The sequence below is a fragment of the Lagopus leucura genome, unplaced genomic scaffold (assembly GCF_019238085.1).
Source record: "Lagopus leucura isolate 7727_CA_CO unplaced genomic scaffold, USGS_WTPT01 Super-Scaffold_100002, whole genome shotgun sequence".
Classification (NCBI taxonomy): Eukaryota; Metazoa; Chordata; class Aves; order Galliformes; family Phasianidae; genus Lagopus; species Lagopus leucura.
In genome coordinates, this window is record NW_024962263.1 from 38,346,007 (window position 1) to 38,371,875 (window position 25,869).

Genomic DNA, 25,869 nt, shown 5'->3' on the forward strand with positions numbered 1-25,869 from the left:
TAGTTTGTGCTTGTTCGTACATTGAGCCAATATTTGCAATATTTAAGTATCAGCTACAAAATTGTACCAAAATGAGAAGACATTATCTGGAAATACGTATTTTCTTTCAGTTCTTTTAATGTCTTTGCTTTATGGTCAGGAAACAAACATTGTTTTGGAACATGTTCTCTGAATGATATGAAGTGCAAACATTTGGATTTCCATGTAGTGAAGTTGGAAGGAGTTCTTATATTGTATTAGAGTTCCCTACAAACTGAATGCTACACAGGAAGAAGCCCTGCAATATGATTAAGCTTGGTTGTAAATGAAACAATTACCTGCCCAAGGAGCTGAAGCCTTAAACATGCCATAAGCATCTCAGTCTCCTTCTTGCCTTACATGCATTTTCTGCTTCAAACATTCTACTTCAGTTGTTCTGGTGCAAGCACAAACTACCCTGGGTTTTTATATTATCTATTTATCCATTATCTATTTATTTATTTTACATGTGTTCAATTCACAGCAAGCAAATTGTTAGTTCATAGGTGCAAAAAACAAGAAGGGCTGACAGCAAAATGGATGATATAAGAGCAGAAAAAAGTAGTCAGAAACAGTGGTGTTATCAAAAATATTTTAAATGGTAGATTTAAGAGAATTGTGGATGGGCAACATAGTGGAATTATAAGGAGACTGTTTACAGTTCATTTACCATTTAGTACAAAAAGATTTTTTTTTCTTTTTTAAATATAGAACCATATTGTAGTGATAGTTGGTGAAGGAAGTCCTATTCAAGGTGAAGGATGCTTATTGTAGGTGAATTATGTGGCTGGTACACTGAATTGATTGGTGTTTCCATAACAGTGACACAGTAAATCCAAATAGATTAAATTGCTAAAATATTGGTACTATATCATATTTTCTTCAAAAATTGCTTTTGTACAAAATCCTCTTGATCTCTACTTGATCTTTGCTGTAAATATCTCAGCATCCAGTTCGACATCAATATTTGAAGAAAAAAAAAGTGGTATGAGCTGCAGTTAAATATTCACTCTTATCCTGTTTATATTATCTATTTGTTTTTCTATGAGATAAAGTTTGTTGTTTTTTTTTTTAATAATTTTCCTTAACAGAGGAAAATATATTTATTGTGGCATTTCAGAAAATTTGATCAACTTGCAATAACTCAACTTTGAAACAGTTCAGATTTTCCCCGTTTTCTCAAGGTAAAATATGTTTCCCAAGATAGTTTTAATTTAAAAAAATATTACTGCTCTATTTTTTTAAATATTTGTGTGCATTTGGAAAGCTTAACTGATTGTGTAGAGAGGATGGCGAGATATCTTGAAAGCCAAGTTCACAAGATCTAAAATCAATCTGCTCCCTATTCCAGTTGGCATGCTGTTTCTTTTCCTTTGAAGAATGTGTGTGTGTGTTTCTTACAGTCATTTCTTTCTTTTTTTTAATGAAAGTATTTCTCCTTCAGTAAATACTCTGCATAGAAAAATACGTTTCCATTCATTATGTTGGTATATTGCTTTGTACAAGCGGTTAAATACATTCCTGGGATTTAAGCACTGATTTGCAGAGCAATCTTTCAAGTCTAAGCTTCTGCAGGCCAGATACTTTTATTAAAATCAGCTGTTGTTGTTGAGAGTTTAACATACTTAATTCAATGTTCAACATCTTTTTGAAAAGAAAAGAAACTTATAGACTGGTTTTCTTTCAGCAGTCTTTTATTACAGGATATCATTTAATAAAAACACTTTTCAGAAGAGATCTCAAAAGTAAAAAAATTATTGTACTGTACTGAGAAGGACAGAGAAAGGAAATAAGAGGAAAATTACTATTAAGGCAGTTGCTATGTTAACTTATAGTCAATTAGATCTTCCTGGAAAAAGCAGAACTTACCTAAGATCACATACATGGAGGAAAATCATAATCATAATCATAATTATAATCAATATAATAATTAAATAATAATAATAAAAAAATAAAAAACCCCAAACAACACCAATCCCAAATCACAAAATAGAAAACACTTCTATTATTTTATGAGATAGCAATGGAAATTTATGGTGGTGGCATATCTGTTTCCTGTTTTCTTTCCTTTTTGTTAAAAATCCTTTTATTTCTCTAAATAGCTTTCCACATCCTGTTCCCCTCATCCCACTGATACAGTGTTAGAAGTGTTGTGTGAAAAGGGAAATTTGGCAGAAAACAAAATTCCTTAAGTTCCAGCTGTCTTCAGGTATCCGAGGGACTGGGAGTGGTTGAACTTAGATTCTGAGTGATGTCCCATTCAGCACAATAAGCCCAGTTGCATTCAGTATATGAACTGTCATGATTACAGATTCACAAATAGCTCACTGACCAGTTTGTCTAATTACATTCAAATTGGCTCTAATGGCCACTTGTAAAGAATTTGTCTGTGCCCAATGAGAACCCTCATGGCTAGATTAGTGAATAGTGCAGTTTATTATCGCAACAGATTACAGGTTCTTTTGGATTGACAGAGTTAAATACACTGTCTGCAAAGCATGTGAGGTTAACTAGGAACATGAATAATACATCCAACTACAACTGCATGAAATTATGGAATACATCTACAGAGGTGTCTAAGGTTCCCAGGGTAGTATTCAGCATAACTGAATGTGTGAATCTTACCCAATAGATGTCCTTATTATGGGGGAGAGAGGCTCTGCTCGTTGACTCATCCCAGCTTGCCTGTGACAATATCTTCATTGCTTGTCTGTGATGGTATCCTTCTGCTCTCAAATTCTTTCTCAATTAAGACATCTTTATACTATTCTCTCACTTTCAAGTAGAGCCTGAGTGACTCCATTCAAACATAACTTTGTCTTGCAAAATTAACTCAGAAACATATTTTAACTACTGTTTCATGGCTGGCTAATGAAAGCAAGATTGTTTATGGGTTCCAATAGTATGATCAAGTCTCCATCCTTGCAAGATGATCACAGAGTTTAGCCATGGGACTGCTCCACATTCCATGTTCCTTTTTTTTTTTTTTTCTTTTTTTTTTTTTCTTCTCTCTATTAGATTCAGTATACTGGATTATACTCATGATCTTGTGGTTGGCCACTCTGCCCACAGCAGAGAGGCTGGAACTAGCTGGTCTTACGATCCAAGCCATTCTGTAATTCTGTAATTCTATAATTCTAGGTTCCCCTGATATTTACTAACAGCTAGGGTTTCAGGTCTTAGGGAACTATCACTGAACGGATGATCCAGTGCATTCCAGCCTTGAGGTTTTACCTTTTCTCAAGAGGTGGACATTTGAATAAATTACCTTCAGTGAATATTCCACAAGACCTGGGCAAGTATTGATTAATGGACCCAAATCGCCTGATATGAAACAAAACATGAAACTCAAGATAAAATCTAAAAACATGAATTCCATGAATTCCATCTAGGGAGAAATATATGTGTCAGTCTGCTCTTTGAATTAAATGTGCATGTGGTGACTATGTAACCCTCTTTTCTTTTCTTTTCTTTTCTTTTCTTTTCTTTTCTTTTCTTTTCTTTTCTTTTCTTTTCTTTTCTTTTCTTTTCTTTTCTTTTCTTTTCATTTAGTACAACAGAATTTAGTGCCCCTAAGCAATTCATGCTGCCTATGACATAGTGATGTGATTCATAAAAAAATCTTCAAGAGATTTTTCCTTCAGTTTTGCTCCTTCACTTCTTTCTTGTTATACTAGCAATATCCCTAAAAAGTATGTTAGTAGGCTGGCAATAATAATAGTTAACTTCAGGTCAGTTGTTCTCAACAGTCTGCAAAATTTAAAATGAAATGTTACTCTAAATCTATACAGCCTTATGGAGTTTTGCAGCTGAGATTCAGTCTTCTTCAAAATAAGCAGTTAATAAGTTAATAGTATGATTCATAGCTTTTCTTAACACAAAAAGCACACATGGAAAGCATTACTGTTACTGTAGTTTCTTGTTCCTTTTTATTTCCCTTGGCTTCTTGATTGGCTTACTGTCCAACACAAAACCAGTTTTGAATGAGTCTGGGGCAGTCATAGCCCATTTTTCACTATTAAGGAATTGCCACCTATTAATTAAATATATATAATCCATTAGCAGTGGACTTTATAGACATACATAATTTATAACCATTACTGTCTTCAGGATATGAGTTCTCACTTATATAAACTAATGAATTAAGTCTTTGTCTGTTCAGTTACTATGGCAATGCTATGGACTTCCCAGTTTTGGCTGGCTTGTAATGAATTAAATAGTCAGCAACTCTGACAGAATCCTGAAAAAAGGGTAATTGCAAATAAAGTTTGAAGGAGGGAGGTATCCATACAAACAAATTTCAGTAAGAACTTAATTTGAGGTCTTATACAGAGTTTTATACAATATGTTATAGTGAATTAGAACATCTTTTAGGGCTCATGCATATGTTTATATGGATAGAAGTTATCCACTCAACTGGTAAGAACCAGAGAATGCTCTGAACCTGAGGAAGTATAAATAAGAACAGGAAATGCCTACAAAGTAGGCATGCTGGTTCCCAGGACAAAAAGGTGCCCTGAAAAGTACCCTTGAAATTCAGTGGATTGGAAGCACTTCTTTGTTACCAATTTTCATGAGCTATTGTGTGGGGATGAACTTCGAAAGAAGTCTTATGTATCATTTTCACACATAGATGGAAATATATGTATCTATCTCCATGAAAGAGGTATCACTCTAGTCAGTACAGGGAACGCTGATGGTTTGTGTAGTTAACTGCTTTTTACAATTTGGTCTCAGCACCTTCAGCTCATACAGGTCATCACAGAAAGTCCACACATATCATTATGTGCTAAATAGACAGAAATGCACAGAAAGGAATATCTATGTAATCAAAAGCAAGCAAGCAAACAAACAAAGAACAGTCTCTAAAATTAAAGGGGCATTAAGAAATTTCAGAAATTTTTTTACTTGATTTTGATTATTTTTATCTTTTTTTCTGCCAATTAATGAATATAAAAAACATGTTTGAAAATTACATTTTATTCTACATTAAAGTTTTTGCCTATTCCAAACAAAAGTTATTTAATTTGTAGTGCTATTCATATTTACTCTTCTACCCTTGGGTTTTCTTAAAATTTTACTTTCTGACAGAAACACCCCAACTTATCTCACAAATACTAACATATACATTGAGGAATGGGAAACAAGATCCTTGATTTTCCTCTACGAATCTCTAACCGAAATTGGAGTGGCATATGAAAGTCACCAACCTAAATAAGCATAAAACTGACAGAAATAGTCACAACAGAAACAGTTTTGTTCCTATTTTGCCTGCTGAAAACCAGAGTTTTCTAGCTTTAAAGGTAAATTCTCAGTGTCAAGCATTGGTTATCACATAACTGCATCTAATTAAGAAAATTAATACATATCAGAAAGAATTATAGAAGAAATGAAAATCAGTTAGAGAAGGTCATTTTTATTCATATTTTCAAGTTTCATTCAGAGGGTTTTTATTTTTTTAATTACTTTTTTAGCTTTTCCTTGTTACTTTCATTCTTTAATTAGAAAATTTATTCATGAACATAGTATTTCACCTTTACACAATCTGTGGAATTATTTAAAAGAAACACAGAAATCTAGGCACTGTTACCTGTTCAAACATGCATCATCTGTTGATAAGTTTGCTATTTGCAAAGGCCTCATGTTTCTTCCTTAGGTTAATTCCCAAGCCTTATGCCTCCTGCTTTGCTACACAGATTTTCACAGATCTTTTACATTGTCTCATATGGCTTCTGCCTTCCACAAACTCTGCTCCTTTCTTGACAGCAAAACTTCTTTTGATAAAACGTATTGTGCCACTTCATCAGCTAGGCCTGATCACAATTCTGATTGTAATTTTCTTTATCCATTCTTTTTTTCCTCTTTTTTTCCTTTGCTCTGGAGAATATATTTTTACCCTGCAATGAACTGTACAAATGTCACATTACCAACACTGTCTTCTAGAGGTTTTATATTCTTTTGAAACAACTGAGAGTACTTAATATTTATTTCTGCTTTCTGCCAGACATGGGACTTTTGCCCTGAATTTCTACAATTCCTATATTTCAGTTACTGCATTTTGACATTATAGTAACATATCACATAAATAGTTCTGAATTTGGAATACAAAAGCTAAGGCATTATTGAAATAAACAAAATTACCTTCTGAATGACCCACAGGACTCTGGCTTAACAACATAATACAAAACAGATAATTTTTCACAGGAGGCTTCAGTGAAGTCAAATATCAAAATAATCTTCATAGAGAGGTATGGCTGAGAAGCAACAGGGGCTCCTCACACAGGTGAAGAGGTGATACTGACACACAAAGGTGTGTCTTGCCTAAAGATGCAGTAAACATATTGCAGATGAATTGCAGTTGTAGCACAGAACTGATGGGTGGGTAACTACGTAATTCATCAATTTTAGGTACAAACTGAGGAATAGGTTTTGAATGAAGAGTATGAATAAAGTGGGTAGGGAGTCTCAGTGCCATCCTAGGAAAGAAAAATTAAATAGGCTAAGAGGAGGAAGAATTGTGTTACAGTAAGGTGAAAACTGTTAAAAAGAAGAAAGGAATTAATGATGAGTTAAAGATGCAGAACAGAAAACATGGTGAAAAAAAAGAATATTTTGCTATCTTGTGTGCCCAGCTCTTTTCTACAAAGAGTATTAGTGCAGAAGATAAGTAACCTTGTCAACTAATAACAATAATTAGCTTAAATAATATCAGCAGAATGTTCGTGGTGCTCTTGAAGTCTTTGATAATTTTTAAACTCTCCAATAAAAAAAGAATGCAACAAAACAGTACAACCCAAACAATGACTATCAGAATTGCAAGTTTCAACAAAAATTACTAGCTGTATTCCTGACTTTCTGATTAATGGGTTTTATAAAAGATATTTTAATTAATGAGAATGTCTGAAGATATTTTAATTCAATCCCAAGTAAGGCATTAACCATGTTGAATGATTGCACAAGCATAAATGGTACTTTTTTTCCCTCAGTTTACAGGAAGACGTAGATTACATGTACTAAGTAGCTAGCAAGAAAATGAGACTTCATTTTATGGAAAAGCAGACATTCCTTTTTTAGAAGTAATGATCAAAATTAAATCTCCGTGTTATCAGAGGAGTAACTCACATCCGTGGAATAACTTTTAAATATAGTTTAAAAAATCATTACTTTTTGCAGTGTGAAATATCAATAGACAAAAAAAAAAGCAATCTCTTTTTAGGAATTTTTTTTTAATATGTGTTGGTGTGAATCTCATGAAGCATTATTCCATTAAAGAACTACATGGGAAAATACCTGCACAATTTTCAAATCTGCTGGTTATAGAAGATTCATCATCTAAAACCTATACAAACAGAACAAAACCCAAGAAAGAACAATATCATTTTAGCAAGTTTCTCAGTTAATTCATTTCCATCTGAATTTATCCTGATTCTGAAAAGTGTAAATATTATTCTGTTTATTTCCTCTGTTTAAAGGAGGACAGATTCTGCTCTTCATACTCTTCATATTACTTAACTTTTCTGAGGAAAGCTGCATTCTTTCAACATTCTTAAAAACAAAATAGAACAAAATACGATAATTCATCAGTATTTAGACAACATGACACAGATATTCCCATTTTATTTATTGCAATAAATAGGGAGAAAAAATGAAGTAGGAATATCTATACCTCATGTTTATGAAATTTTCACCAACTTCTATTTAATTAATAGCATGTTTAGAAGTTTTGCTTTCACAAGGAGAGAAGATGCTGCAATAACTTTGGATAAATTTTAAAGGATTAATCACCAACAGAGAATCTGTGGGAGTTTCTTTGTGTATGTCAGCATGACATTATCCATGATACCACTTAAGTATTTGAGTAAACTCCGAAAGACTCTTTTAAGTTTTCTTTATTCCTTTCTGATGTTCCAGATTTAATTTTAATATTCTCAGGATTCCATCTGAAAAACATGAAAAATCTTACAGAATCCAACTGTATCTTAACTGGGACTCCAAAATGTCACTTCCACTGAATGAAAGTAATCTGACCGAGTCCTGCAATCTGAAATTTGTCCCAACTGAAAGAGCTATGCTCTGTTGAAGGGAATGGTGTGGGTAATGCTCTCTTTGCCCCCAGAGACTTTGGGGATAGATGTTGCTACTAGCTGTAAAGTAACTCCAAAGAACTGCTACTGAAAAAAATTAGTTCTCTTTCTCCAACTGAAGTATTTGAAGCTACACGTTCATATCCGTGTAGTACTACTGACAGAAGCGAGTGAAATAATCATTTCATGTTTCCAAAATTCTTGGACTCTGCACACAGCAGTCACCCTGAAGGAAGACAAATAGGCTTGTTTAACCAGACCTAGAAATACTGGACTCGATCCAGATGCATACATATCTGGTCAACTGCAGATCAATTGCTCAGTTCTGAAAATGCTGGTGGACCAAGACTTAAAAGGGCAAAAGATGGCTGTCTCATCTTGTGTGTTCATAGTCACTAGCAAATAAGTATTATGTAGCCAGCTGCGTGTGACAAAAATCAGACGGAACATGTTATGTGAGGATGAATAATCACTAGTTTAAATTCAGAAAGAAGTCTGGTTGTATTTCTCCACATTCATTTACTTATGTCTTTTGATGATTAGTATAGTTTCAGTGACAGAATGAGAATCAAAGATACATTGTAGCCTAAGACTGTAGAACAGAATATGTCTTTCCATCCTGTCTTATACCCTTTAGCTTGTGGGCTGAATAGGGCTATCCAACTTGCAGTATTCAGTCAGTGTAGAAAATCTTATTGTTCAACTTTGACCTTTCCTCTCATTAAAAATGAATATCCTACCTTTCTCTATATTTCTAGATGCTTTTAATATTAGAGATAGCATTTGAGAAATAAATATCACAGTCTGACACTTTAAAAGATGTTTAATCTCTTTAGTATCTATAGATTTCTGCCAACAGCTTGCCAGGATTTGAAAGCTCAGGTTTTGTAATCTGAAATGGCATTTGAGATTTTTACATACTGCAGTATATACATAGTAAAATGCTGAAATCTGTTGATATGTGTTAATGTACTGCCTAAAATAATAATCAGTACACCATTATAAAACAATAGCAATAGCTGGATTTCTAGTCAGTCAGCTCTACATTGATTAAAATACACAGATGTAAAGGCACTAATCAACTAAACAATCAATTTTTCTAAAGCTATTTTGTTCACGTATAACTGACAGATAATTACTGTGGCAATTCTATGTAACAGTTTGAAGTCTTTCCCTAATGGTACAAAAGCATATTTACAAAATGAAGAAAATAATGACCCAGTTAGAATAAAATGAAATTCATGTCACATTCATAACATCTAAGTAATTTTTTTCCATGTAAGTGAAGTGCTGGGTGACTATTAGAGACACATGAAGCTGTTAATGTGTTAATATGCAATACAAGCCAATATGATTTAGTTAAGTGTCATATCATGACATGTTAAAGAGGACACTTCTCAAGGACAAGTAATAGCTTTTAAAATAGCTAGGCATGCATTAGACTAGCAAGGTTATTGTTGATATATTTCTAATTAATTAACTGAAGGTATTACATTTTAGATGATAGCTCTAGTAACCAGGGTATAATTACATTTAGCATATTTTTTAGATGTAGTAGCCCAAAGTCATGTGAAATTCTGCAACTGTAAAAAGTTGCAAGAATAGTACTAAGTCCACTTTTATGCAAATATAGGAATATTTTACCACTGTTCTTTCCTTTTTTAAAAATCAAACAATAAGTAACTTTTAAGTATCAGGATCAAAAAACAGCAAACAAAAACCCACAAAGATTCACACTCAATAATTGAATATGCTATATGTACATAATACATGAATATGCATATATACATAATATAGATACCTACATGCATACAACTATTTCACTGTGTGTTATAAGTGTAACCAAGTGTCTATCACATTGGGTAGAGCCTGAACTGGCAGTAAAAATGAGTTCACATGCAACCTTTTCTTGAAGAGATATAAAGAAGCTGCACTGTAACCCACTAGTATTACTAGTTATCAGTCACATAAAATAAAGTGGGACAAATAGTAGATATACTACAAATGAACGTATGTATAGTTGAAAATAGGAATGCTGCTGTTTAACCAATCTTTTTCTAACGCTCAATAATGCATTGCTGTTAGTTACAAATACAGTTTCTTTAACTTAAGGGAAGATTATAGATAAGAGCTTACAAGGGAGACAAATTTCATGACAACTATAATAACACTTGCACACAAATCAAAACTCACATCATCATGTTTAGGCCTCTGCTTGAGATAAAAAATGTATTTCGGAAGATTCCCTTTAATGAATTTGATGAGCTCACATGAATTACGCTACTTTTCTGTTATTGTTTGCTTGATTCTATAAACACAAGCAAAGACATCACCTAATTACACCAAAGGAATTTCTTTTTGGTATTTCTCTTTTCTGCATAGTATTTTAAAGGACAGAGATAACTGTTTTCCTCAAGAAAATATTTTGAAAATATATCCTGCAATAAAAAAAAAAAATCAAGTAAATACATGAAGTGGTCCTAAGGGCCCCTATTTAAGAAGTATCTACCTTCATGTTTCTTACCTATCATGTTTCGGCGTGTTGCAACTCCTAATTGTAAGACTTTGCTTATTTCAAGTTTTTGTGTTCTTGTTATTATTAATTTGTTACAAAATTGTGTCTTTGTCCTTATTTTTCAGATATGTAAACTGGAACAGGAACTATGCTCATCATCTCTGTCCATATATAGATAAATACTTCATAACACTGCTGTTTTGCCTTTCCTTAGTATTTTATTTTTTCCATCAACGCAACATTTACTTCACTAAATTCCAGAAGCCAATTTTTTAAATATCTTACTCTACCTATTATTAATCACAAACTGTTAGGCAGCAAAAGGTACTATTTTATAATGTACTGAACTTGTCAGAATTTATAATAAATTATTATATATTATTAATTTATTATATATAAATGTATATATTATATACATAATATACATAATATAATATATAATATACATAATATAATATGTAATATATAATATATGATATATACATATTATAATGTATTTTATAATATCAGACTACCAGGTCACCTGAAATTGATATCTAAGTTTCAAATGGTGTTAGGTTTAAACTCGGAGGCAATTGAGAACAAAACAAAGTACTCTACAACCTTCAGGCAGTACTGTGACTGCAGTTCAAAATGAGCTTTGTCTAAGCAGAAACATACAATTATTCCAATCAAATTATTCCTGGCCTACAATTCAGTTGCCCAGTTCAATTTGGAAGATGAATTAATTGGAGGATGTTTTTTGCTTAAAACGTCCCTGTGTAGGATATTCATAAAGGGAACTTGATGTTCATGTCAGGGCATCTTAAGGAATCCCCAATTTAATCAGAAGCAGACTTTGTTTCAGCTCTTTCCTTTCTGGGAGGGGAGGAGGTTTTAAGATTGCAAATCAGCTCTTACATTAGCACAGAATATATAAGTAAAAGTGGGAAGATAAATTTGATGCTTTGCCAAAGATTTTTCTTTTTTCTTTTTTTTTTCCTTTTCCACAGATAAAAATTGCTTGAAAAGAGATCTCAGCATGAATTGCTCCACTTTTCCCTCTCTTGTGCTGGCACTGGTTCTACTTCGATTTTGTTCTCCAACCACACAGAACTTCAGTGCTCAAAACACAGATCAATCTTACACAACAATTCAAAGAGTGAAGCGTGACTGGATATGGGAGCCACTTTTTGTAACTGAGGAAGAGACCTCAACGATGCCTATGTATGTTGGACAGGTATGACAAGTCATAATGACAGGATGATACAAGGTTATATCTAACATACTGATTACCATCTGACCAGGAAATATCAAGAAAAAGGAAGATGACCTAAGGTAGCTGTTATTGGGCAGCACAACATCTCAGCATTACTGTGATCTGATTTGGGATCAAAGAACTACTGGCACTAGAGGTCATGGTAGTAGTCAAATGCCTTCTGTCATCTGGCTCCACAATCAAGGAAAAACAATGCTCACTCAGTTACTGAAACTAAAACTGCACACAGTAGACAGAGATACTAAAATGAAAACACCCTGTCTTCTGAATGAAAGTTAAAGAATCGTTTATCAACATCTAGCAATTTGCTTGTGCTATTTTTGGCACTGCATCAAAGCAGCTATACTGATTGCAGTGTAGTTCACAAACAGTACTTAGAATGTTCTTCTATTACACTAAGTAGCAGCTGATTCATCCCTCATTAATTTTTAATGAACCAGATTAATACTAAATCCTTTTACCACTGAGAAACTCCAGGAATCTGCATGGTTCATTAGGTTAACGTAGCTTTTGTACAACGAGCAATTACTTTTCACCCTCCTTTAAAAATGTTCTTTAAGATAATTGTTTTAATGAGACTTTATCTCCTCCTTATTTTCCCTTTTTGCTCACTTTCATATTATTATTTATTATTATTATTTATTTTTGCAAGCTAGAAGTAATTGTAATCTTGAGATCTAGTTTCATTTCTTTAAGGTAAATTCTAGATGAATGAACCAAAGTAAGTTTAACTGCTAATTAACTAGCACTAGAATTTAATTGGGCCCAAAGGGTGAAGTGCTCAAAATTCATCAATTACTTTCTCTCAGCCTCTCCAAAGTAACTGCTACAGAAGTGCAATGTCTTACTTCTAGAAGAACAGGTATAGAAATACTCATTTTTTAATCTTTATTACTTTTCCTGTAGCTGGGAAAAACAGTCTCCCATGAAAGAAACTTCATAAATATAATATATTTTCAGCTCTGGACAACTTTAATAATATTGTGTTTTTATTTTACACAGGTAAACTGTGGGGAATTTTAATTGAGAACTATTGTTAATTTAATGCAGTTTAACTGCTCTGTAGATCAGACATTTACTTGTGGCTTTCTGATGAGTACAATAAACTCTGTAACTCTGTAACTCTGTTTTCTGTAAATAAAGTGAAAATCTATGATCAACTAATGACTTTTTAGTAAATAAAGACCAGAAGAAACTCTGTGAACAAAATGATAGTGGTAGACAGTCTCTGTTAATTGTTATTCCATATTATAACTCCTTATGCAGCCATTCAGATGGCTGTTCAAATTTAGCAAGTGGGACCAGACTACTCATAGAGAGATCCTGCCTCCTGGGTTCACCACATAAATGCGAACCCGCCCCATGTTTTGAACAAACTACATAAATTGAAAACTTTAGAGTTTAAGATGTTTTTATGTTAAAGAATTTAAACATCATAACCCTAAAAATGATATTTCATGTTTTTAAGGGAAATCAACTGAAAATTTAGGGCTTGAATACTTAGACAAGACTCAATACAGGAACTCTGCACTGTGTCCCTCATATCTCAGAGCAGTGTCCTGGACTCATTTTAGATGAACTGTCAACTTAATGCATAAAATTGAACAAATATACAATTCAAAATACAGCTTCCAAAGAAAAGCAGAAACTTTTACAACATCAGCAGTTATCACAAAACATTTTCAGTAGATCTGATAGAGAAGTGTGCCACAGTTATTTCTTTTCTAAAGTGTGGTCTACACTGAGCTGTAGGTTTAATAAGAAAGTAAGAATGAAGCAAAACAGGATTGTTATTTAAATGAACAGCTAGACATGTAATTTACTTTTAAAACACACTACTTTGTAGGAGAAGCAAGTTGAATATATTTATATACATATATAACATTGAATTATTCAGTACTTATCCTTGCTCTTAAATATTTTGACGTTTTGTTCAAAACCCAAAATAAATTTAAAAACAAACAAACAAAACAACAACAACAACAAATCAAAACAAGAAAGAAATAGGGAAATAATGATATGGTGGAAAATGATGTTGGGAAAATTATCAACTGCAGGTGACTGGCACGCTAAGTGTTTCAGTCCCTGCCATCACAGAAGTGCTGTTGCATATCGTTAACATTAATATTTTATTGATGTAAAAAAATGCAGCTGGATCACACTAGTCTCCAGGGCTCAGCTTCATCGAAGGAATCATCATCATAAAGTTCATCTTATCAAGATAAGAGAGGATGCAGATCATCCTGGACGGAAATGGAAAATGTCTGTCAATTTATTTCAGAATAAATAATACAGACCTATACCTCAGAATGGCTTTTCATCTTTTTAATATTACAGTAAAATTGGAACACCAATCTCCGTGATGATTACACTTCGTATTGCTGAGCATAAAAATTATATATATATATATATATTTCTGTAATAATCGTAAGACACACTTAACATTTGTAATAACAAAGAATTTAGATAATTTTTTAAGGACCTTTGCACTGTTCTCAGCATAAGCTGATAAAGCATTGAGCTAAGGCGTATACGTAACATTAATTCATTTCTCTCCAAAGTGGCTGAAGCACCTTTTTCAGGTTTACCATATGTTTATATGTCAGCTATATCAGTATTTTAAAACTGAGACACAACTGGGTAAAAATGTGACAATGCCCCCTTTCAAATATTAGTTTCCAAGAAGGTCCACTAGTGAGGGGGTCCACTGCAGAGCAAGAACATAAAAAACTGAAAACTGATATTCCAAATTTTATTTCCACCTGAATGTGGGAATTAAATAATAATAATATTTTTTCTGCTTTTCACTTACAGCTGAAATCAGATTTAGACAAGGAGGATGGCAGCCTACAATATATTTTGTCTGGGGAGGGAGCTGACAGCATTTTTTTCATCAATGAACATGGCAAAATTTACGTGAGACAAAAGCTGGATAGAGAAAAGAAATCCTTCTACATTCTTAGAGCACAAGTAATCGATAGGAAAACTCATCTTCCTATTGAACCCGATTCAGAATTTATTATCAAAGTTCGAGATATCAATGATCATGAACCACAATTCTTAGATGGACCTTATGTGGCTACTGTTCCAGAGATGTCACCTGAAGGTATGGCATGCTATAAACTAAAATTTTATTTCCTGATTATTATTATTTCAATCCTATATTCATTTAAAATCTTAATAGAATATTCCATAGACAACTTTTCAGTGAGAAGGAAGCCATGATATTTTATAACATTGCAAATTTAAGGAGATATATGTTTAAACTGAATTTTGTGAATAATTCCTATTAACATAGCTGCCTTTAAATGTTCAGGTACCTGCATGTTTCAGAGTTGTTTTACAGATTTCGGATTCATATTTGTGTTGAATATAGAAACCTGCTTTTTCTATAATGACTCAGCCTTGAAACAAATACTTAATCAAAAAAAAGGAAAACAAAAAAAACAAAAAAACATCATCACACTTCAGAATAGGTAGAATACTGTAACAAGTTTGTACGGCAGGGAAGATTTTAGTCAGACAGATTTCACTGCTTTTTTAATCAAGATAGCACCCTAGTGTCTGTAGAATTGTTCAGTGTATGACTATTGTTACAACCTGTCAGCTCTTCAGGCTTCTACCAATGTGATGGAAAAATAGCATACACTTAAACTTTAATGGCCACTGACCTTGCTTGACTCTTTAAGCACATAAATATAAGCTCAGATGAACTAAAATGTACTCAGCAGCCTTCTTCAGTCTCTTCTGATTTTGCTTGCCAATTAAACAGTAGACCTTTATTATATTCTGTGTAATATAAATCATACTGTATTGTAACTGGAGAAGAGTCAAATTTACATCAAAGCACTCATGATTTTCCCCCAAATATAGGGATAGTTTCCTTCCTGTAAGTAATGAGTTCAGAACAGGAATGAAGTGGGCTGATGTGATGACCTTCCTCGTATCATGTATGATGCCTACCTATTTCCACAGCCAAGCCTCTATCCCAATTGGTAAGCTTCCCTTTGTTTGGATTAGATGATGGACAATTTAGTAGTATTTCAAGTTCATGAGAAAAAATAATTGAAATCATGATGTCAAAAACAATGACTTAAACTCTGGATCAGTTCTTCCACACATCTACATGTGTGGAAGACATTATCTTACATGTCAAAAGACATTATCTCCATGTCAAAAAGATCTGGAGTATCTATCTGGAAACTTGTGTGAAAGCAGCTGACATAAACAAGTAGATTATTATATAACTGTCCCAATAACTGTCTTCTTCAAACTTACTGAAATAATCTTTTAAATTCCTACTTTTATCTCTTGGTTATTTCTATGAAAAGAAAATTTAATATTGTGTTACTTGAAATTGTATGAATTAATGAGCACATTAACTTAATAGCATTGGGTAACAAAACATGTTTCATTCAGCATTATCCAACTTTTACGATAGTTTGAGTGAATCTTTCACAAGGAGCTGTAAATTTAATCATCTTCTGTCATTCTGGATAGCTTTTGCAAGCCAGACATACTCACTTTTGGAGTTTAATTAAAAGAGAGGTTAATGTCCTAATTCCTGCTGTAAAGCAGTAGTTCACATTTACTACCTGCAATATTTGCAAAAGATGTCCATTTAATCAACTTATTTCCTGGTAACCCTGCTTTACACAATGTACTACTTGTTACATTGTTTCTTCACTGCTACTTTCTTCCATTCAGGCAGAATAGTTTTTTTCTCATGACATCTGCATTTGAGCTCTTACTAAAATAATTTTCTAAAATGACTTGTTAGTGGTTCAGAGGGCACTTGTGGCCTTTTTGCCTCAAGTTTAGAGGCGAGAAGATGGACATTTTGTCAGAATTCTTTGCAGTTTTTTTATGCGCTCACAATAAAATTGTACCCTCAGCAGTTTGCTGATGACACCAAACTGAGAAGTGTAGTTGATACAGCAAAAGGAACGTATGCATCCAGAAGGAAGTTGATAAACTTTAAAGTTTGGCCCTTGTGAATTAATGAGGTTCAAGAAAGCAGAGTGCAAGGTTTTCAGCTTGATTCAAGATAATCCCAGATATGTATGTGAACTGAGAAAAGAGCTTCTTGAGACCATCCCTGCTGAGAAGGACTTAGGGGTCCTGGTACATGAAAAAAATGAGCCAGCACCATCTGCTTGCAGTCTGGAAGGCCAATGATATCCTGGGTTCCATTGGAAGAGAGGTGGCCAGCACAGCAAGGAAGGTGACAACCCCCCTCTATTCTGCCCTTGTGAAGTCCCAGCTGGAGTACTTTGCCCAACTCTGAGGCCTCCAACCATAGAACCATTGAATCATTAAGGTTAGAAAAGATCTCTAAGATCTAATCCAACTGTCTACCTACCACCAGTGCTGCCCACTGATCACGTCCCTCAGTGTCACATTTCTACATTTCTTGAATGCCTCCAAGGGAAGATGTAGACCTTTTGGAGAGGGTCCGGAGGAGGGCCACAAAGACCATTAGAGGGCTGGAGCACCTCTCCTATGAAGATATGCTGCAGGAACCAGGCTTGTTCAGCTCGGAAAAGGTTGTGGGGAGACCTCATCGTGACATTTAAAGGGTATTTATAAACATGAGGGAAATCAACTTTTTACATGGGTAGATAGAGATGGGACAAGGGAGAATGGTTTTAAACTAAAGGAAAGGAAATTTAGATTAGATGTCAGGGAGAAGTTTTTTACTATGAGTGGTGAGATGTCAGAACAGGTTGTGGGTGCCCCATTTCTAAAGTTTTCAAGGCTGGATTGAATGGGACCTTGGGCAATCTGATTCAGTACTTGATCTAGAGGCTGGCAACCCTACTTGTGGCAGTAAGATTGAAACCTGATGATCCTTGAGGTCTCTTCCAACCCAAGACATTCTATGATTCTATGATATTAAGAAACATGGTTTATAGTCTAGAATTAGCTGGGTGTTTTTATCTGGGATTACACAGATTTTAAGATTCTGATAACAATTTCTTTCCCTTTTTTTTTTTTTTTTTTTTTTTTAAGTGATAATGAGTTATTTATCAGACATTCTGTCTCTTATAAAAATGTCTTTAAAGTAGTTGATACTTTAATATGGCTCAACTGACATTCACCCAGATCTGTAACTATTCACACAAGTATATCAAGGTGGTATGCCTGGCAAAGAACAGTAATATTTTCACGTGCACCTCTGTTTTTCACCTAAAATCAACAATAAGCTGTTGACAGGTACAACATCTCAGTCTGTATTGACTTGAGTTGCCTATAATCTGAAAACCTAAAAATAGAAGGTTCAGCAGTATTTAGCTGATTTCCTATCATCTACCACATGTTTAAATTCCTAAAATACAAGTACTATGTCAGTTCAGCATAAGACTAATGAAATTGCAAAGCCCTTTCTATTTTTAATATTTCTATAAGATTATTACAAAGATTTAACTGAAATGTAATATTACGTAATTTCTCATAATGGGTTAAAAATAAGACAGCATCCTACAGTATCCCAAAACCTGTACTGAAACTCACAGATTTTCAGTCAACCATTGTATGGCATTAATTTAGTTAAGTCCTGTGGAATCTGAAATAATTTCTACACTCCTTTTGTGTTTGGCCTCTAGCACTAATACCATAGTTATTTCCAAGGTTATTCTTTTATCTACTTCTTCCTTCTAGATACTAGTACATACCTGTTGTATTTATGCAGCTTTGAAGCCAAGGAGGGTTCATTTGCCCCATTTCAGATCAGACCTCCAGTTGCTCCAAAAGGGATGCACTGTCAAGAATTGAACTGTGAGCAATGCTGGGTATGCTCTGGGAGAGCAGATTTCAGAAAGGGAAAAACCGCTGTGCTATAACAGCTGGGAGACAGGGTGAGAGATATGAGAGAACAGCCCTGCAGGCAACATCAGTGCAGAAGGAAGGCAAGAGGAGCTCCAGGCACACAGTAGCAGCTCCCTGCAGCCTAGGAGCCCACAGAGGAGCAGGCTGTCCCATTCCAGCCCATGGGCGCTGCATGGAGCAGATCTGCTTGTGCAGCCATGGAGGAGCCCATGGGGCAGAGGCGGATGAGGCCTGAGGGAAGCACAGCTCGTGGGCACCCCCATAGGAATAACCCAGGGTGGAGCAATGCCTGAAGGGTGGGCCCTGTATTACAGAGCCATGTTGGAGAAATGCTGGAAGAACTGTGGGAAATCCACATGGGATCAGTTCAGGAGGGATGGCATGCTTTGAGTGGGACCCACATAGAGAGGAGGCAGAGTGATCATGGAGGAGCAACAAAAACAAAGTGTTATGTATGGACTGATTGCAGCCTCCATTTGCACCAACTGGAAAAAGAAGGTAAAAGAAAGTGGATGTAGGGAATGTTTTTAATTTGCTTTTAGTTTCTCACTCCTCTAGTCTGCTAGGCAATAATTTACATTAATCTCTCTACCCAGAGTTGTTTTTCCTGTGATGGTAAACAGTGAGTGATCTCCCTGTCCTTATTTCAACTCATGATCTTCTTTTAATTGTATTTTCTTCCCTTGCTCCTTTGAGACTGGGGAGTGAGAAAGCAGCTGTGTGGTATTCAGCAACCTACCCGGGTTAAACAAACACAGTGACGAATTAATGTCATTGGCATATCTGTCGTCTTAAATCATAGAATAGTTTGGATTGGAAGGGACCTTTAAGATCATCTAGTTCCAACCTCCTGCTATAGGCAGGGACTCCTCACTCTAGACCAGGTTGCCCAAAGCCCCATTCAGCCTAGCCTTCAATGATTTAAGGGAGGGGGCAATCACAGCCTCTCTGGGCAACCTGTTCCAATGTCTCACCACCCTAACAGTAAAGAATTTCTTCCTAATATCTAGTTTACCATCTTCCAGTTTAAAACCATTTCACCTTGTCCTGTCACTATGTGCACTCAGAAGAAGTCCCTCCCCAGCTTTCCTGTACGCCCCCTTCAGATACTGGAAGGCCACTATCATGTCTGCTTGGAGCCTTCTCTTCTTCAGGCTGAAGAGTCCCAGTTCTCTTAGCCTGTCCTCATAATAGGGAAGGTGCTCCCGCCCTCTGATCATCTTTGTGGCCCCCCTCTGGACCTGATCCAACAGTTCCATGTCCTTCTTGTGTTGGGGGCCTAAGAACTGGATGCAGTACTCTAGATGGGGTCTCGCAAGAGCAGAGAGTATAGGTAGAGTGATGTATGCACCTTAACAGTGGTCACATCCAATATGTGGAAATGTCGAGGCATGTCATGAAATCTTCTCTGAGCTCAGTTTCCCTGCTTCTCCAAGGGCAGTTGCTGTACTTCTGAAATGAAACTGTTTTGGTGTGTATACTAAGATATTAATCTTTAGAAGAAAATTTCTAACTTCTAAACAGATGGAAACAATAACCAACCAAGTTTGCATCATCAGTATCACAGTGGCTTGTTACGTGTTGTCCCCGTCTCCAAGGTCCAGTCCGCCAGGGGCTAGAGATCTCCCCTCGCTAGGGCCATAGTGACACAGACACCAATAGGAGGATGAAGCAAATGGTGTTTATTGTAACTAAACAGCGGCTTATATATCCTACGTGCTTTGTCTACGCCCCTAAAGCATGCATCATAATTTTGTCACAGAGCAGGGGAAGGTCCTATCGCGTCACATCCCAATGCCCCATTAGCGCCTACTACAACATCTCCCCTTCCCCGTGCTCAGTAAAGCCTTGCCCTGTTATGTCACTACAACAGTTATGTCACTGCTTTTCTTCTAGTAAAATGTTATCTTCTTTTGCATAGCAAGCACATAGACTGGAAAGAGTTTAAATTGCATAGTTCTGTTGAGCCTTGATTTTGCACTATTGTGGAGGTCTCCAGCAGCTGTTCAGCTCAGTGGTACTTGACCTGGAATCTTCTACTCATTTACTTGAAAACATAGACAAAACTTGAAAAACAGTCCATAGATACTGAGCATTTTGTCTGGAAGTAAGAAAGCAATGAGAAAATAATTCACTGCTGATTGGGTATTACTTGCCTCAGAGAATCATAGAAAAACAGAAAACAGGCATAAATAATTTTACCTAAATTTACGTAAAAATATCAGTACATGTACTCAAGAGAAAACAAATTAGAATACATTTTACTTCTTTCTTACCTCTCTTTTATCTTCAGCACTAAATTTTATTAGGATTTTGTATGCAGGTGTCACTGTAAATGAACAGTGTGTTAGCAAATGGACTCCCTTCTGAGAGTATAGATCTGCAGTTTTCCTCAGGCGTTTGGCACAGTTTTACATTAAATGCCTCCCATATAGCTGTTAAAATTGTACAAATGCAGTATGTCTGATGGAACACTTGAGTCAGATGCAGTCACTAATCAGTACGTAGTGTTTTGGGAGATTTCAAGCTCTAGTTACAAAAAATGAGTAACTACTGTGTCCCAGCCTATAGCAGAGGGTTGGAACTAGATGATCTTAAAGGTCCTTTTCATTCCAAACCGTTCCATGATTCTATGATTCTATATGAGTACCCTCAATTTTTTTCTAATAGGCTGCAATGTATTATTGGCAAAATTATGTTTTATGCAAAAGGAGTAAAATCAAGGATTCAGGAATAGAAAGAAAAATCTTATACAGCAATTGGAAAAATGTTGCTTGCATCAGGTAGATCCTAATGAAAAGTGCAGAATGTGTAAATATATTTACTATGTAGCTTAAGACACTTATGTGTACATACAGTATGTATTTTGGGCTAAACTTTATACCAGTGTTATATCCAAATATTCAGAAAATGCATGTTAGGAAACTTTCAAGCATATTTAGTTAATGTCCATGGCATCATATCCATTTTCATATTATTTATCATAATTAGATTCTCATTTATATAATTTCGTATCTTCAATGTCAAGAGTTGACTTTTGTATTTTTTAGATAAAAAAATGATAACTGATTTTTTTTTCCCAATATATTATCTATTCTGATTCATTTTCTCCCATCCATGGTTATTGGGAGATAATATTACTTCCTTAATTTCTGTCATCCATACACAAATGTGTGTGTAAAAACGTAGCTCCATTCAGCAAATGACTTTGTTTGATATGAGTTAATTTCGTAAAGCAATACAGGCTTCATGGTAGTGAAAGATTAAAAACTAGGGAAAAAAATTTCAAACTTTGCATAACATTTTCCTTATGCTCAGTTCGTAGTCAATATTTAAATCTTTATGTATTGATTATGAGGTATTTGTTCACAAACAATACGAGAAATCATAGCCCCTACTTGTGTGGACTCTTTTAGCCCCAGTTTTACAATCAACTTCCTCCTAATACAGGAGACCTATCTTCTTCCTTCCCTTCGGATCAGCTCCCTCTTTACCAGACAGCCCTTCCGTGCTTCACCTTTCCATTACGCTCCTGCTCCCTGAGCCCTCCTGAGGAAATACCATTCTTCTGCCTTCTGTGATACTATCAAAGAGTTAATAGGCAAGAAAACAGTAGTCTGGGGTTCACAGAAGCAGCAAAAACCATTTTAGTTTCAACTTGTCTTTGAATACTAACTATAGGAAGTAAATCTATCTTTAAATGATTGAGGTACAAACAGCTGTTATTATAAACTTATCAGTTTTGTTTATTTTGTCCCATCTTTCTAAGAAATTAGAAAATTTATTAAATGTGGTGCTGTAAATACATAGATTTCTGAATTTAATCGTTTGTTCCAAGGTTTCTTTAGCAGAAAAAAACTGCATTTATAGGCTATATAACAAGCTGTACTTACTGTATTATCCACAGTGCTTGTCAATCCATGTCTTTCAAAACAACTTCATTATAGTCATGCTAACATGTTGTAGAGATTGAATTTCCGGTATTAGAATAGTTTTCCACGTAACAGCTGTGTAACTGAGTGTTTCTATTTTCTTTATCTGTTGGTTTTGTTAAAAAATACTGCTATTTCTGAGGTATGTATGTTTCTCAATTAAATAACAGTCTGACATTTTAATGTTTCCCCAAAGCAAGAGGGAGTGATATACATATATATGACACACAGCTAATACATGCATGTTAGAAGTTTGGTTTTATAGCTATTTTGAAGGATATATTACTCCAAAAGTTGCTAGTAATGAAGAACATCTTAGGGTATGAATAACATCTTAGTGTATCTCCACTCTGAGGGAAGTTAGCATGCACTATAGAGCCACTTGGAATGCTGCTGACTAAATTAATAGTAAATGGAAAGTATGAATACTTTTGAAAATAATAAAAACATTTCATTTGCCATGTTCAGCACACCCTTCTATGTGAAAATCTTATTCAATTCTATAATAGTAAGTTCAGAATTGAATATATAAGTTTTACTGGTAAAAAAAAAATTTAAGTATGAATTTGCCATAAAAAGGTGCTTCAGATCTATTTCCTTGCAATCCATCATTTCTTCTTTTCTCCTCTAACATAAATGTACTAAAGCTATATTGCAGCTATAAGCAGACACAAGTATGTGAATAACTGCTAGAGAATTTTTGGAAAGAAGCTTGATTTCCTGTTTTCCTGATAAGAAAAATTTTACTGAGAAGTGGTGAGGTGCTGGAACATGTTGCCCAGAGATGTTGTGAGTACCCCATACCAGAAGGTGTTTAAGGCTAGTTTGGACAGGACACTTGGCAATCTGATCTAGTACTTGATTCAGCAGCTGGCACTTGTGTCTGTGGCACTGGGGTTGGAATTTAGAGATCTTTGAGATCCTTTCCAGCTCAAGCCATTCTCTGGTTTGATGATTATAACTGATTATCTGTGTTCTTGTGCAGGAGTTATGTGACGAAAAAAGAGATAAAAATAAAGGTTACCTTAAGTGACAGTACAATGAATGTTTGCTTTTGAAAGGTAGTCATTCTTAAAGACACCATAAGTTCATTCTCATTCTTGTGTATAGGATATAGCCAGCTTTCTGTCAAAGATGAAGTCTTTGCAGATTGATTCTGCTGTGCTTTTTACATGGATAATAATCTATTCTCTTTTTTTTTTTTTTATATTTTATTTTTATTTGAGGTACTTCTGTTACACAGGTAACAGCTACAGATGGTGATGATCCTTCTTATGGGAATAATGCCCGGCTTCTTTACAGTCTCATTCAGGGTCAGCCTTATTTCTCTGTGGAGCCAAAGACAGGTAATAGAGAATGATCTTGTCACCTCAAGAAATCATAAACTAACATAAAATGGATGAAAGCCAGAATTTCTTTCCTCATTTCAGCAAAAATATCAACTGATACCACCTTGTTTTTACATCTTTGCATAAGTCCTACACTTAAAAAAAATGAGTACTTCATTTCCCAAAGGAAGCTGACAATATTTATATCTCTTTAGAGAATCAACAATAAATTTCTATAATTCCTAATAAACTAAAGTTAGGAAATTACCTTGCTAAAGAAAAGAGCTGGATTCTGAATACCTCATCCAACAAGTCAACCCAGAAAAACTTCTGGGTTAACAGATCCAAGATTCACTATATGACTGTTTCTACCTCTGTGTTGGAGGAATCACAGCTATTCCCTTCAAAATTGTGATTTCTGGGAAAGAAAGATGCTTACATATGATATATAAGATATATGGTGTGTTCTGTTCCCTTGAATTCTAAGCATACAGAATGAATCTTAAACACTCTGTAGATGTTGCCATAAGCATAGCCTAGAATTGGCCATATAAAATTGGACTGTGTTCAAAGGTGGATTTTAAACCTGTATTATATGGACAGCTTTGGGAAAAACATGAGTATTATATGTTAGGGACCTAAAAATACACTTTTCATTTTCAGGAGTCATCAGAATGGCTTCCCAAATGGACAGAGAAACAAAAGATCAGTATTTGGTTGTCATCCAGGCCAAAGATATGGTTGGACAAGCAGGAGCATTTTCAACAACGGCCACTGTTACCATCAACCTCTCTGACGTCAATGATAATCCACCCAAATTTCAGCAGAGTGAGTGTAGGCTACAATAGTTGAAGACATGGGAAAATTTAGATCTACCATAGCCTTATTAAGTTAAATTATAAATGTTCTCTGCACAAGTCTGTGCTTTGATTTCAGCATTAAAGATTTAAAAAGCAAACAAACAAAAAACAACTGGACAAAAAATAATCAAACACCAACGACAAAGAAACAGAAAACCCATCACTATCAAAAGACTTTAGGCTTTGCTGTATTTTTCATGAGGCTTTGGAGACAAATTACTTACTTACTAATCTGTTTTCCATATAATTTCCCTACCTATGCTTAATATCTCAGCAACAGGATTCTAAGTACAATTTTCAAGAACTTTCGTTCTCTACTCTCTTCATTTTTATTTATTTATTTAGTTATTTTTCCTAGCAGATACAGTAACCTTTTTGACAAATGATGTGACTGTCTGTCCAGGTAGTTTCTTGCAGTCATTTAAATGGGCTAGTGGGAGAAACTAATAAAATGTAGCTGTTTTTTCAACTTGCTATAGCTGATTCTCCTAAGCCTTTTATTTACAACTAAAATGGAACTCAGAGAGAAAGACTAGTAGGATGAAAGTCTGTCTCACCTTGCCTGTGGGGTCCATCCATTGTTGGATTAGGTACATTGCTCTAGTAAAAGCTGAGGACTTTCCCCAGTTCTCTATGAGCCCCAGGCTATCATAGCCTCAGTAGCTATTAACCATGATGGATCACTGAGCTGTGTCAGTATTTTTTCCTTAGGACTCTACTATTTGAATGTCTCTGAGGAAGCTCCTGTGGGCACTACTGTAGGCAGACTCCTGGCAGAAGACAGCGACATAGGGGAGAATGCAGCCATGAACTATTTCATTGAAGGAGACAGTTCAGATGTTTTTGGCATCATTACTGACAGGGAAACTCAGGAAGGAGTTATCTTACTAAAAAAGGTGAGGTTTCAGTAGCAATTTGAAATATACATAAATATGGGGAAGATCTTCCTCAAACAAGAAATATATTAAATAAAATGCCTATTCTTTTGTATTCTACCAATTTATTTTTATTTTTATTTTTATTTTTATTTTTATTTTTATTTTTAT

At 34.8% G+C, this 25,869-nt stretch overlaps 1 protein-coding gene across 4 annotated transcripts in view; it reads left to right on the top strand.

Moving 5' to 3' along the window:
* The window catches only part of CDH19 (cadherin 19), a 97,264-nt gene that overhangs the window by 47,075 nt on the left and 24,320 nt on the right, over positions 1-25,869 (top strand). For 3 of the 4 annotated variants that reach the window (XM_042869399.1, XM_042869398.1, XM_042869397.1), the window contains exons 2-6: positions 11,610-11,836; positions 14,690-14,981; positions 23,862-23,981; positions 24,627-24,791; positions 25,535-25,719. In XM_042869399.1, coding sequence (XP_042725333.1) covers positions 11,639-11,836; positions 14,690-14,981; positions 23,862-23,981; positions 24,627-24,791; positions 25,535-25,719 — 960 coding nt within the window. In that variant the 5' untranslated portion in view covers positions 11,610-11,638. Of the gene's footprint in view, positions 1-11,609; positions 11,837-14,689; positions 14,982-15,748; positions 15,871-23,861; positions 23,982-24,626; positions 24,792-25,534; positions 25,720-25,869 lie in introns of those variants that run through there. The other variant, XM_042869400.1, reaches the window with a different exon arrangement.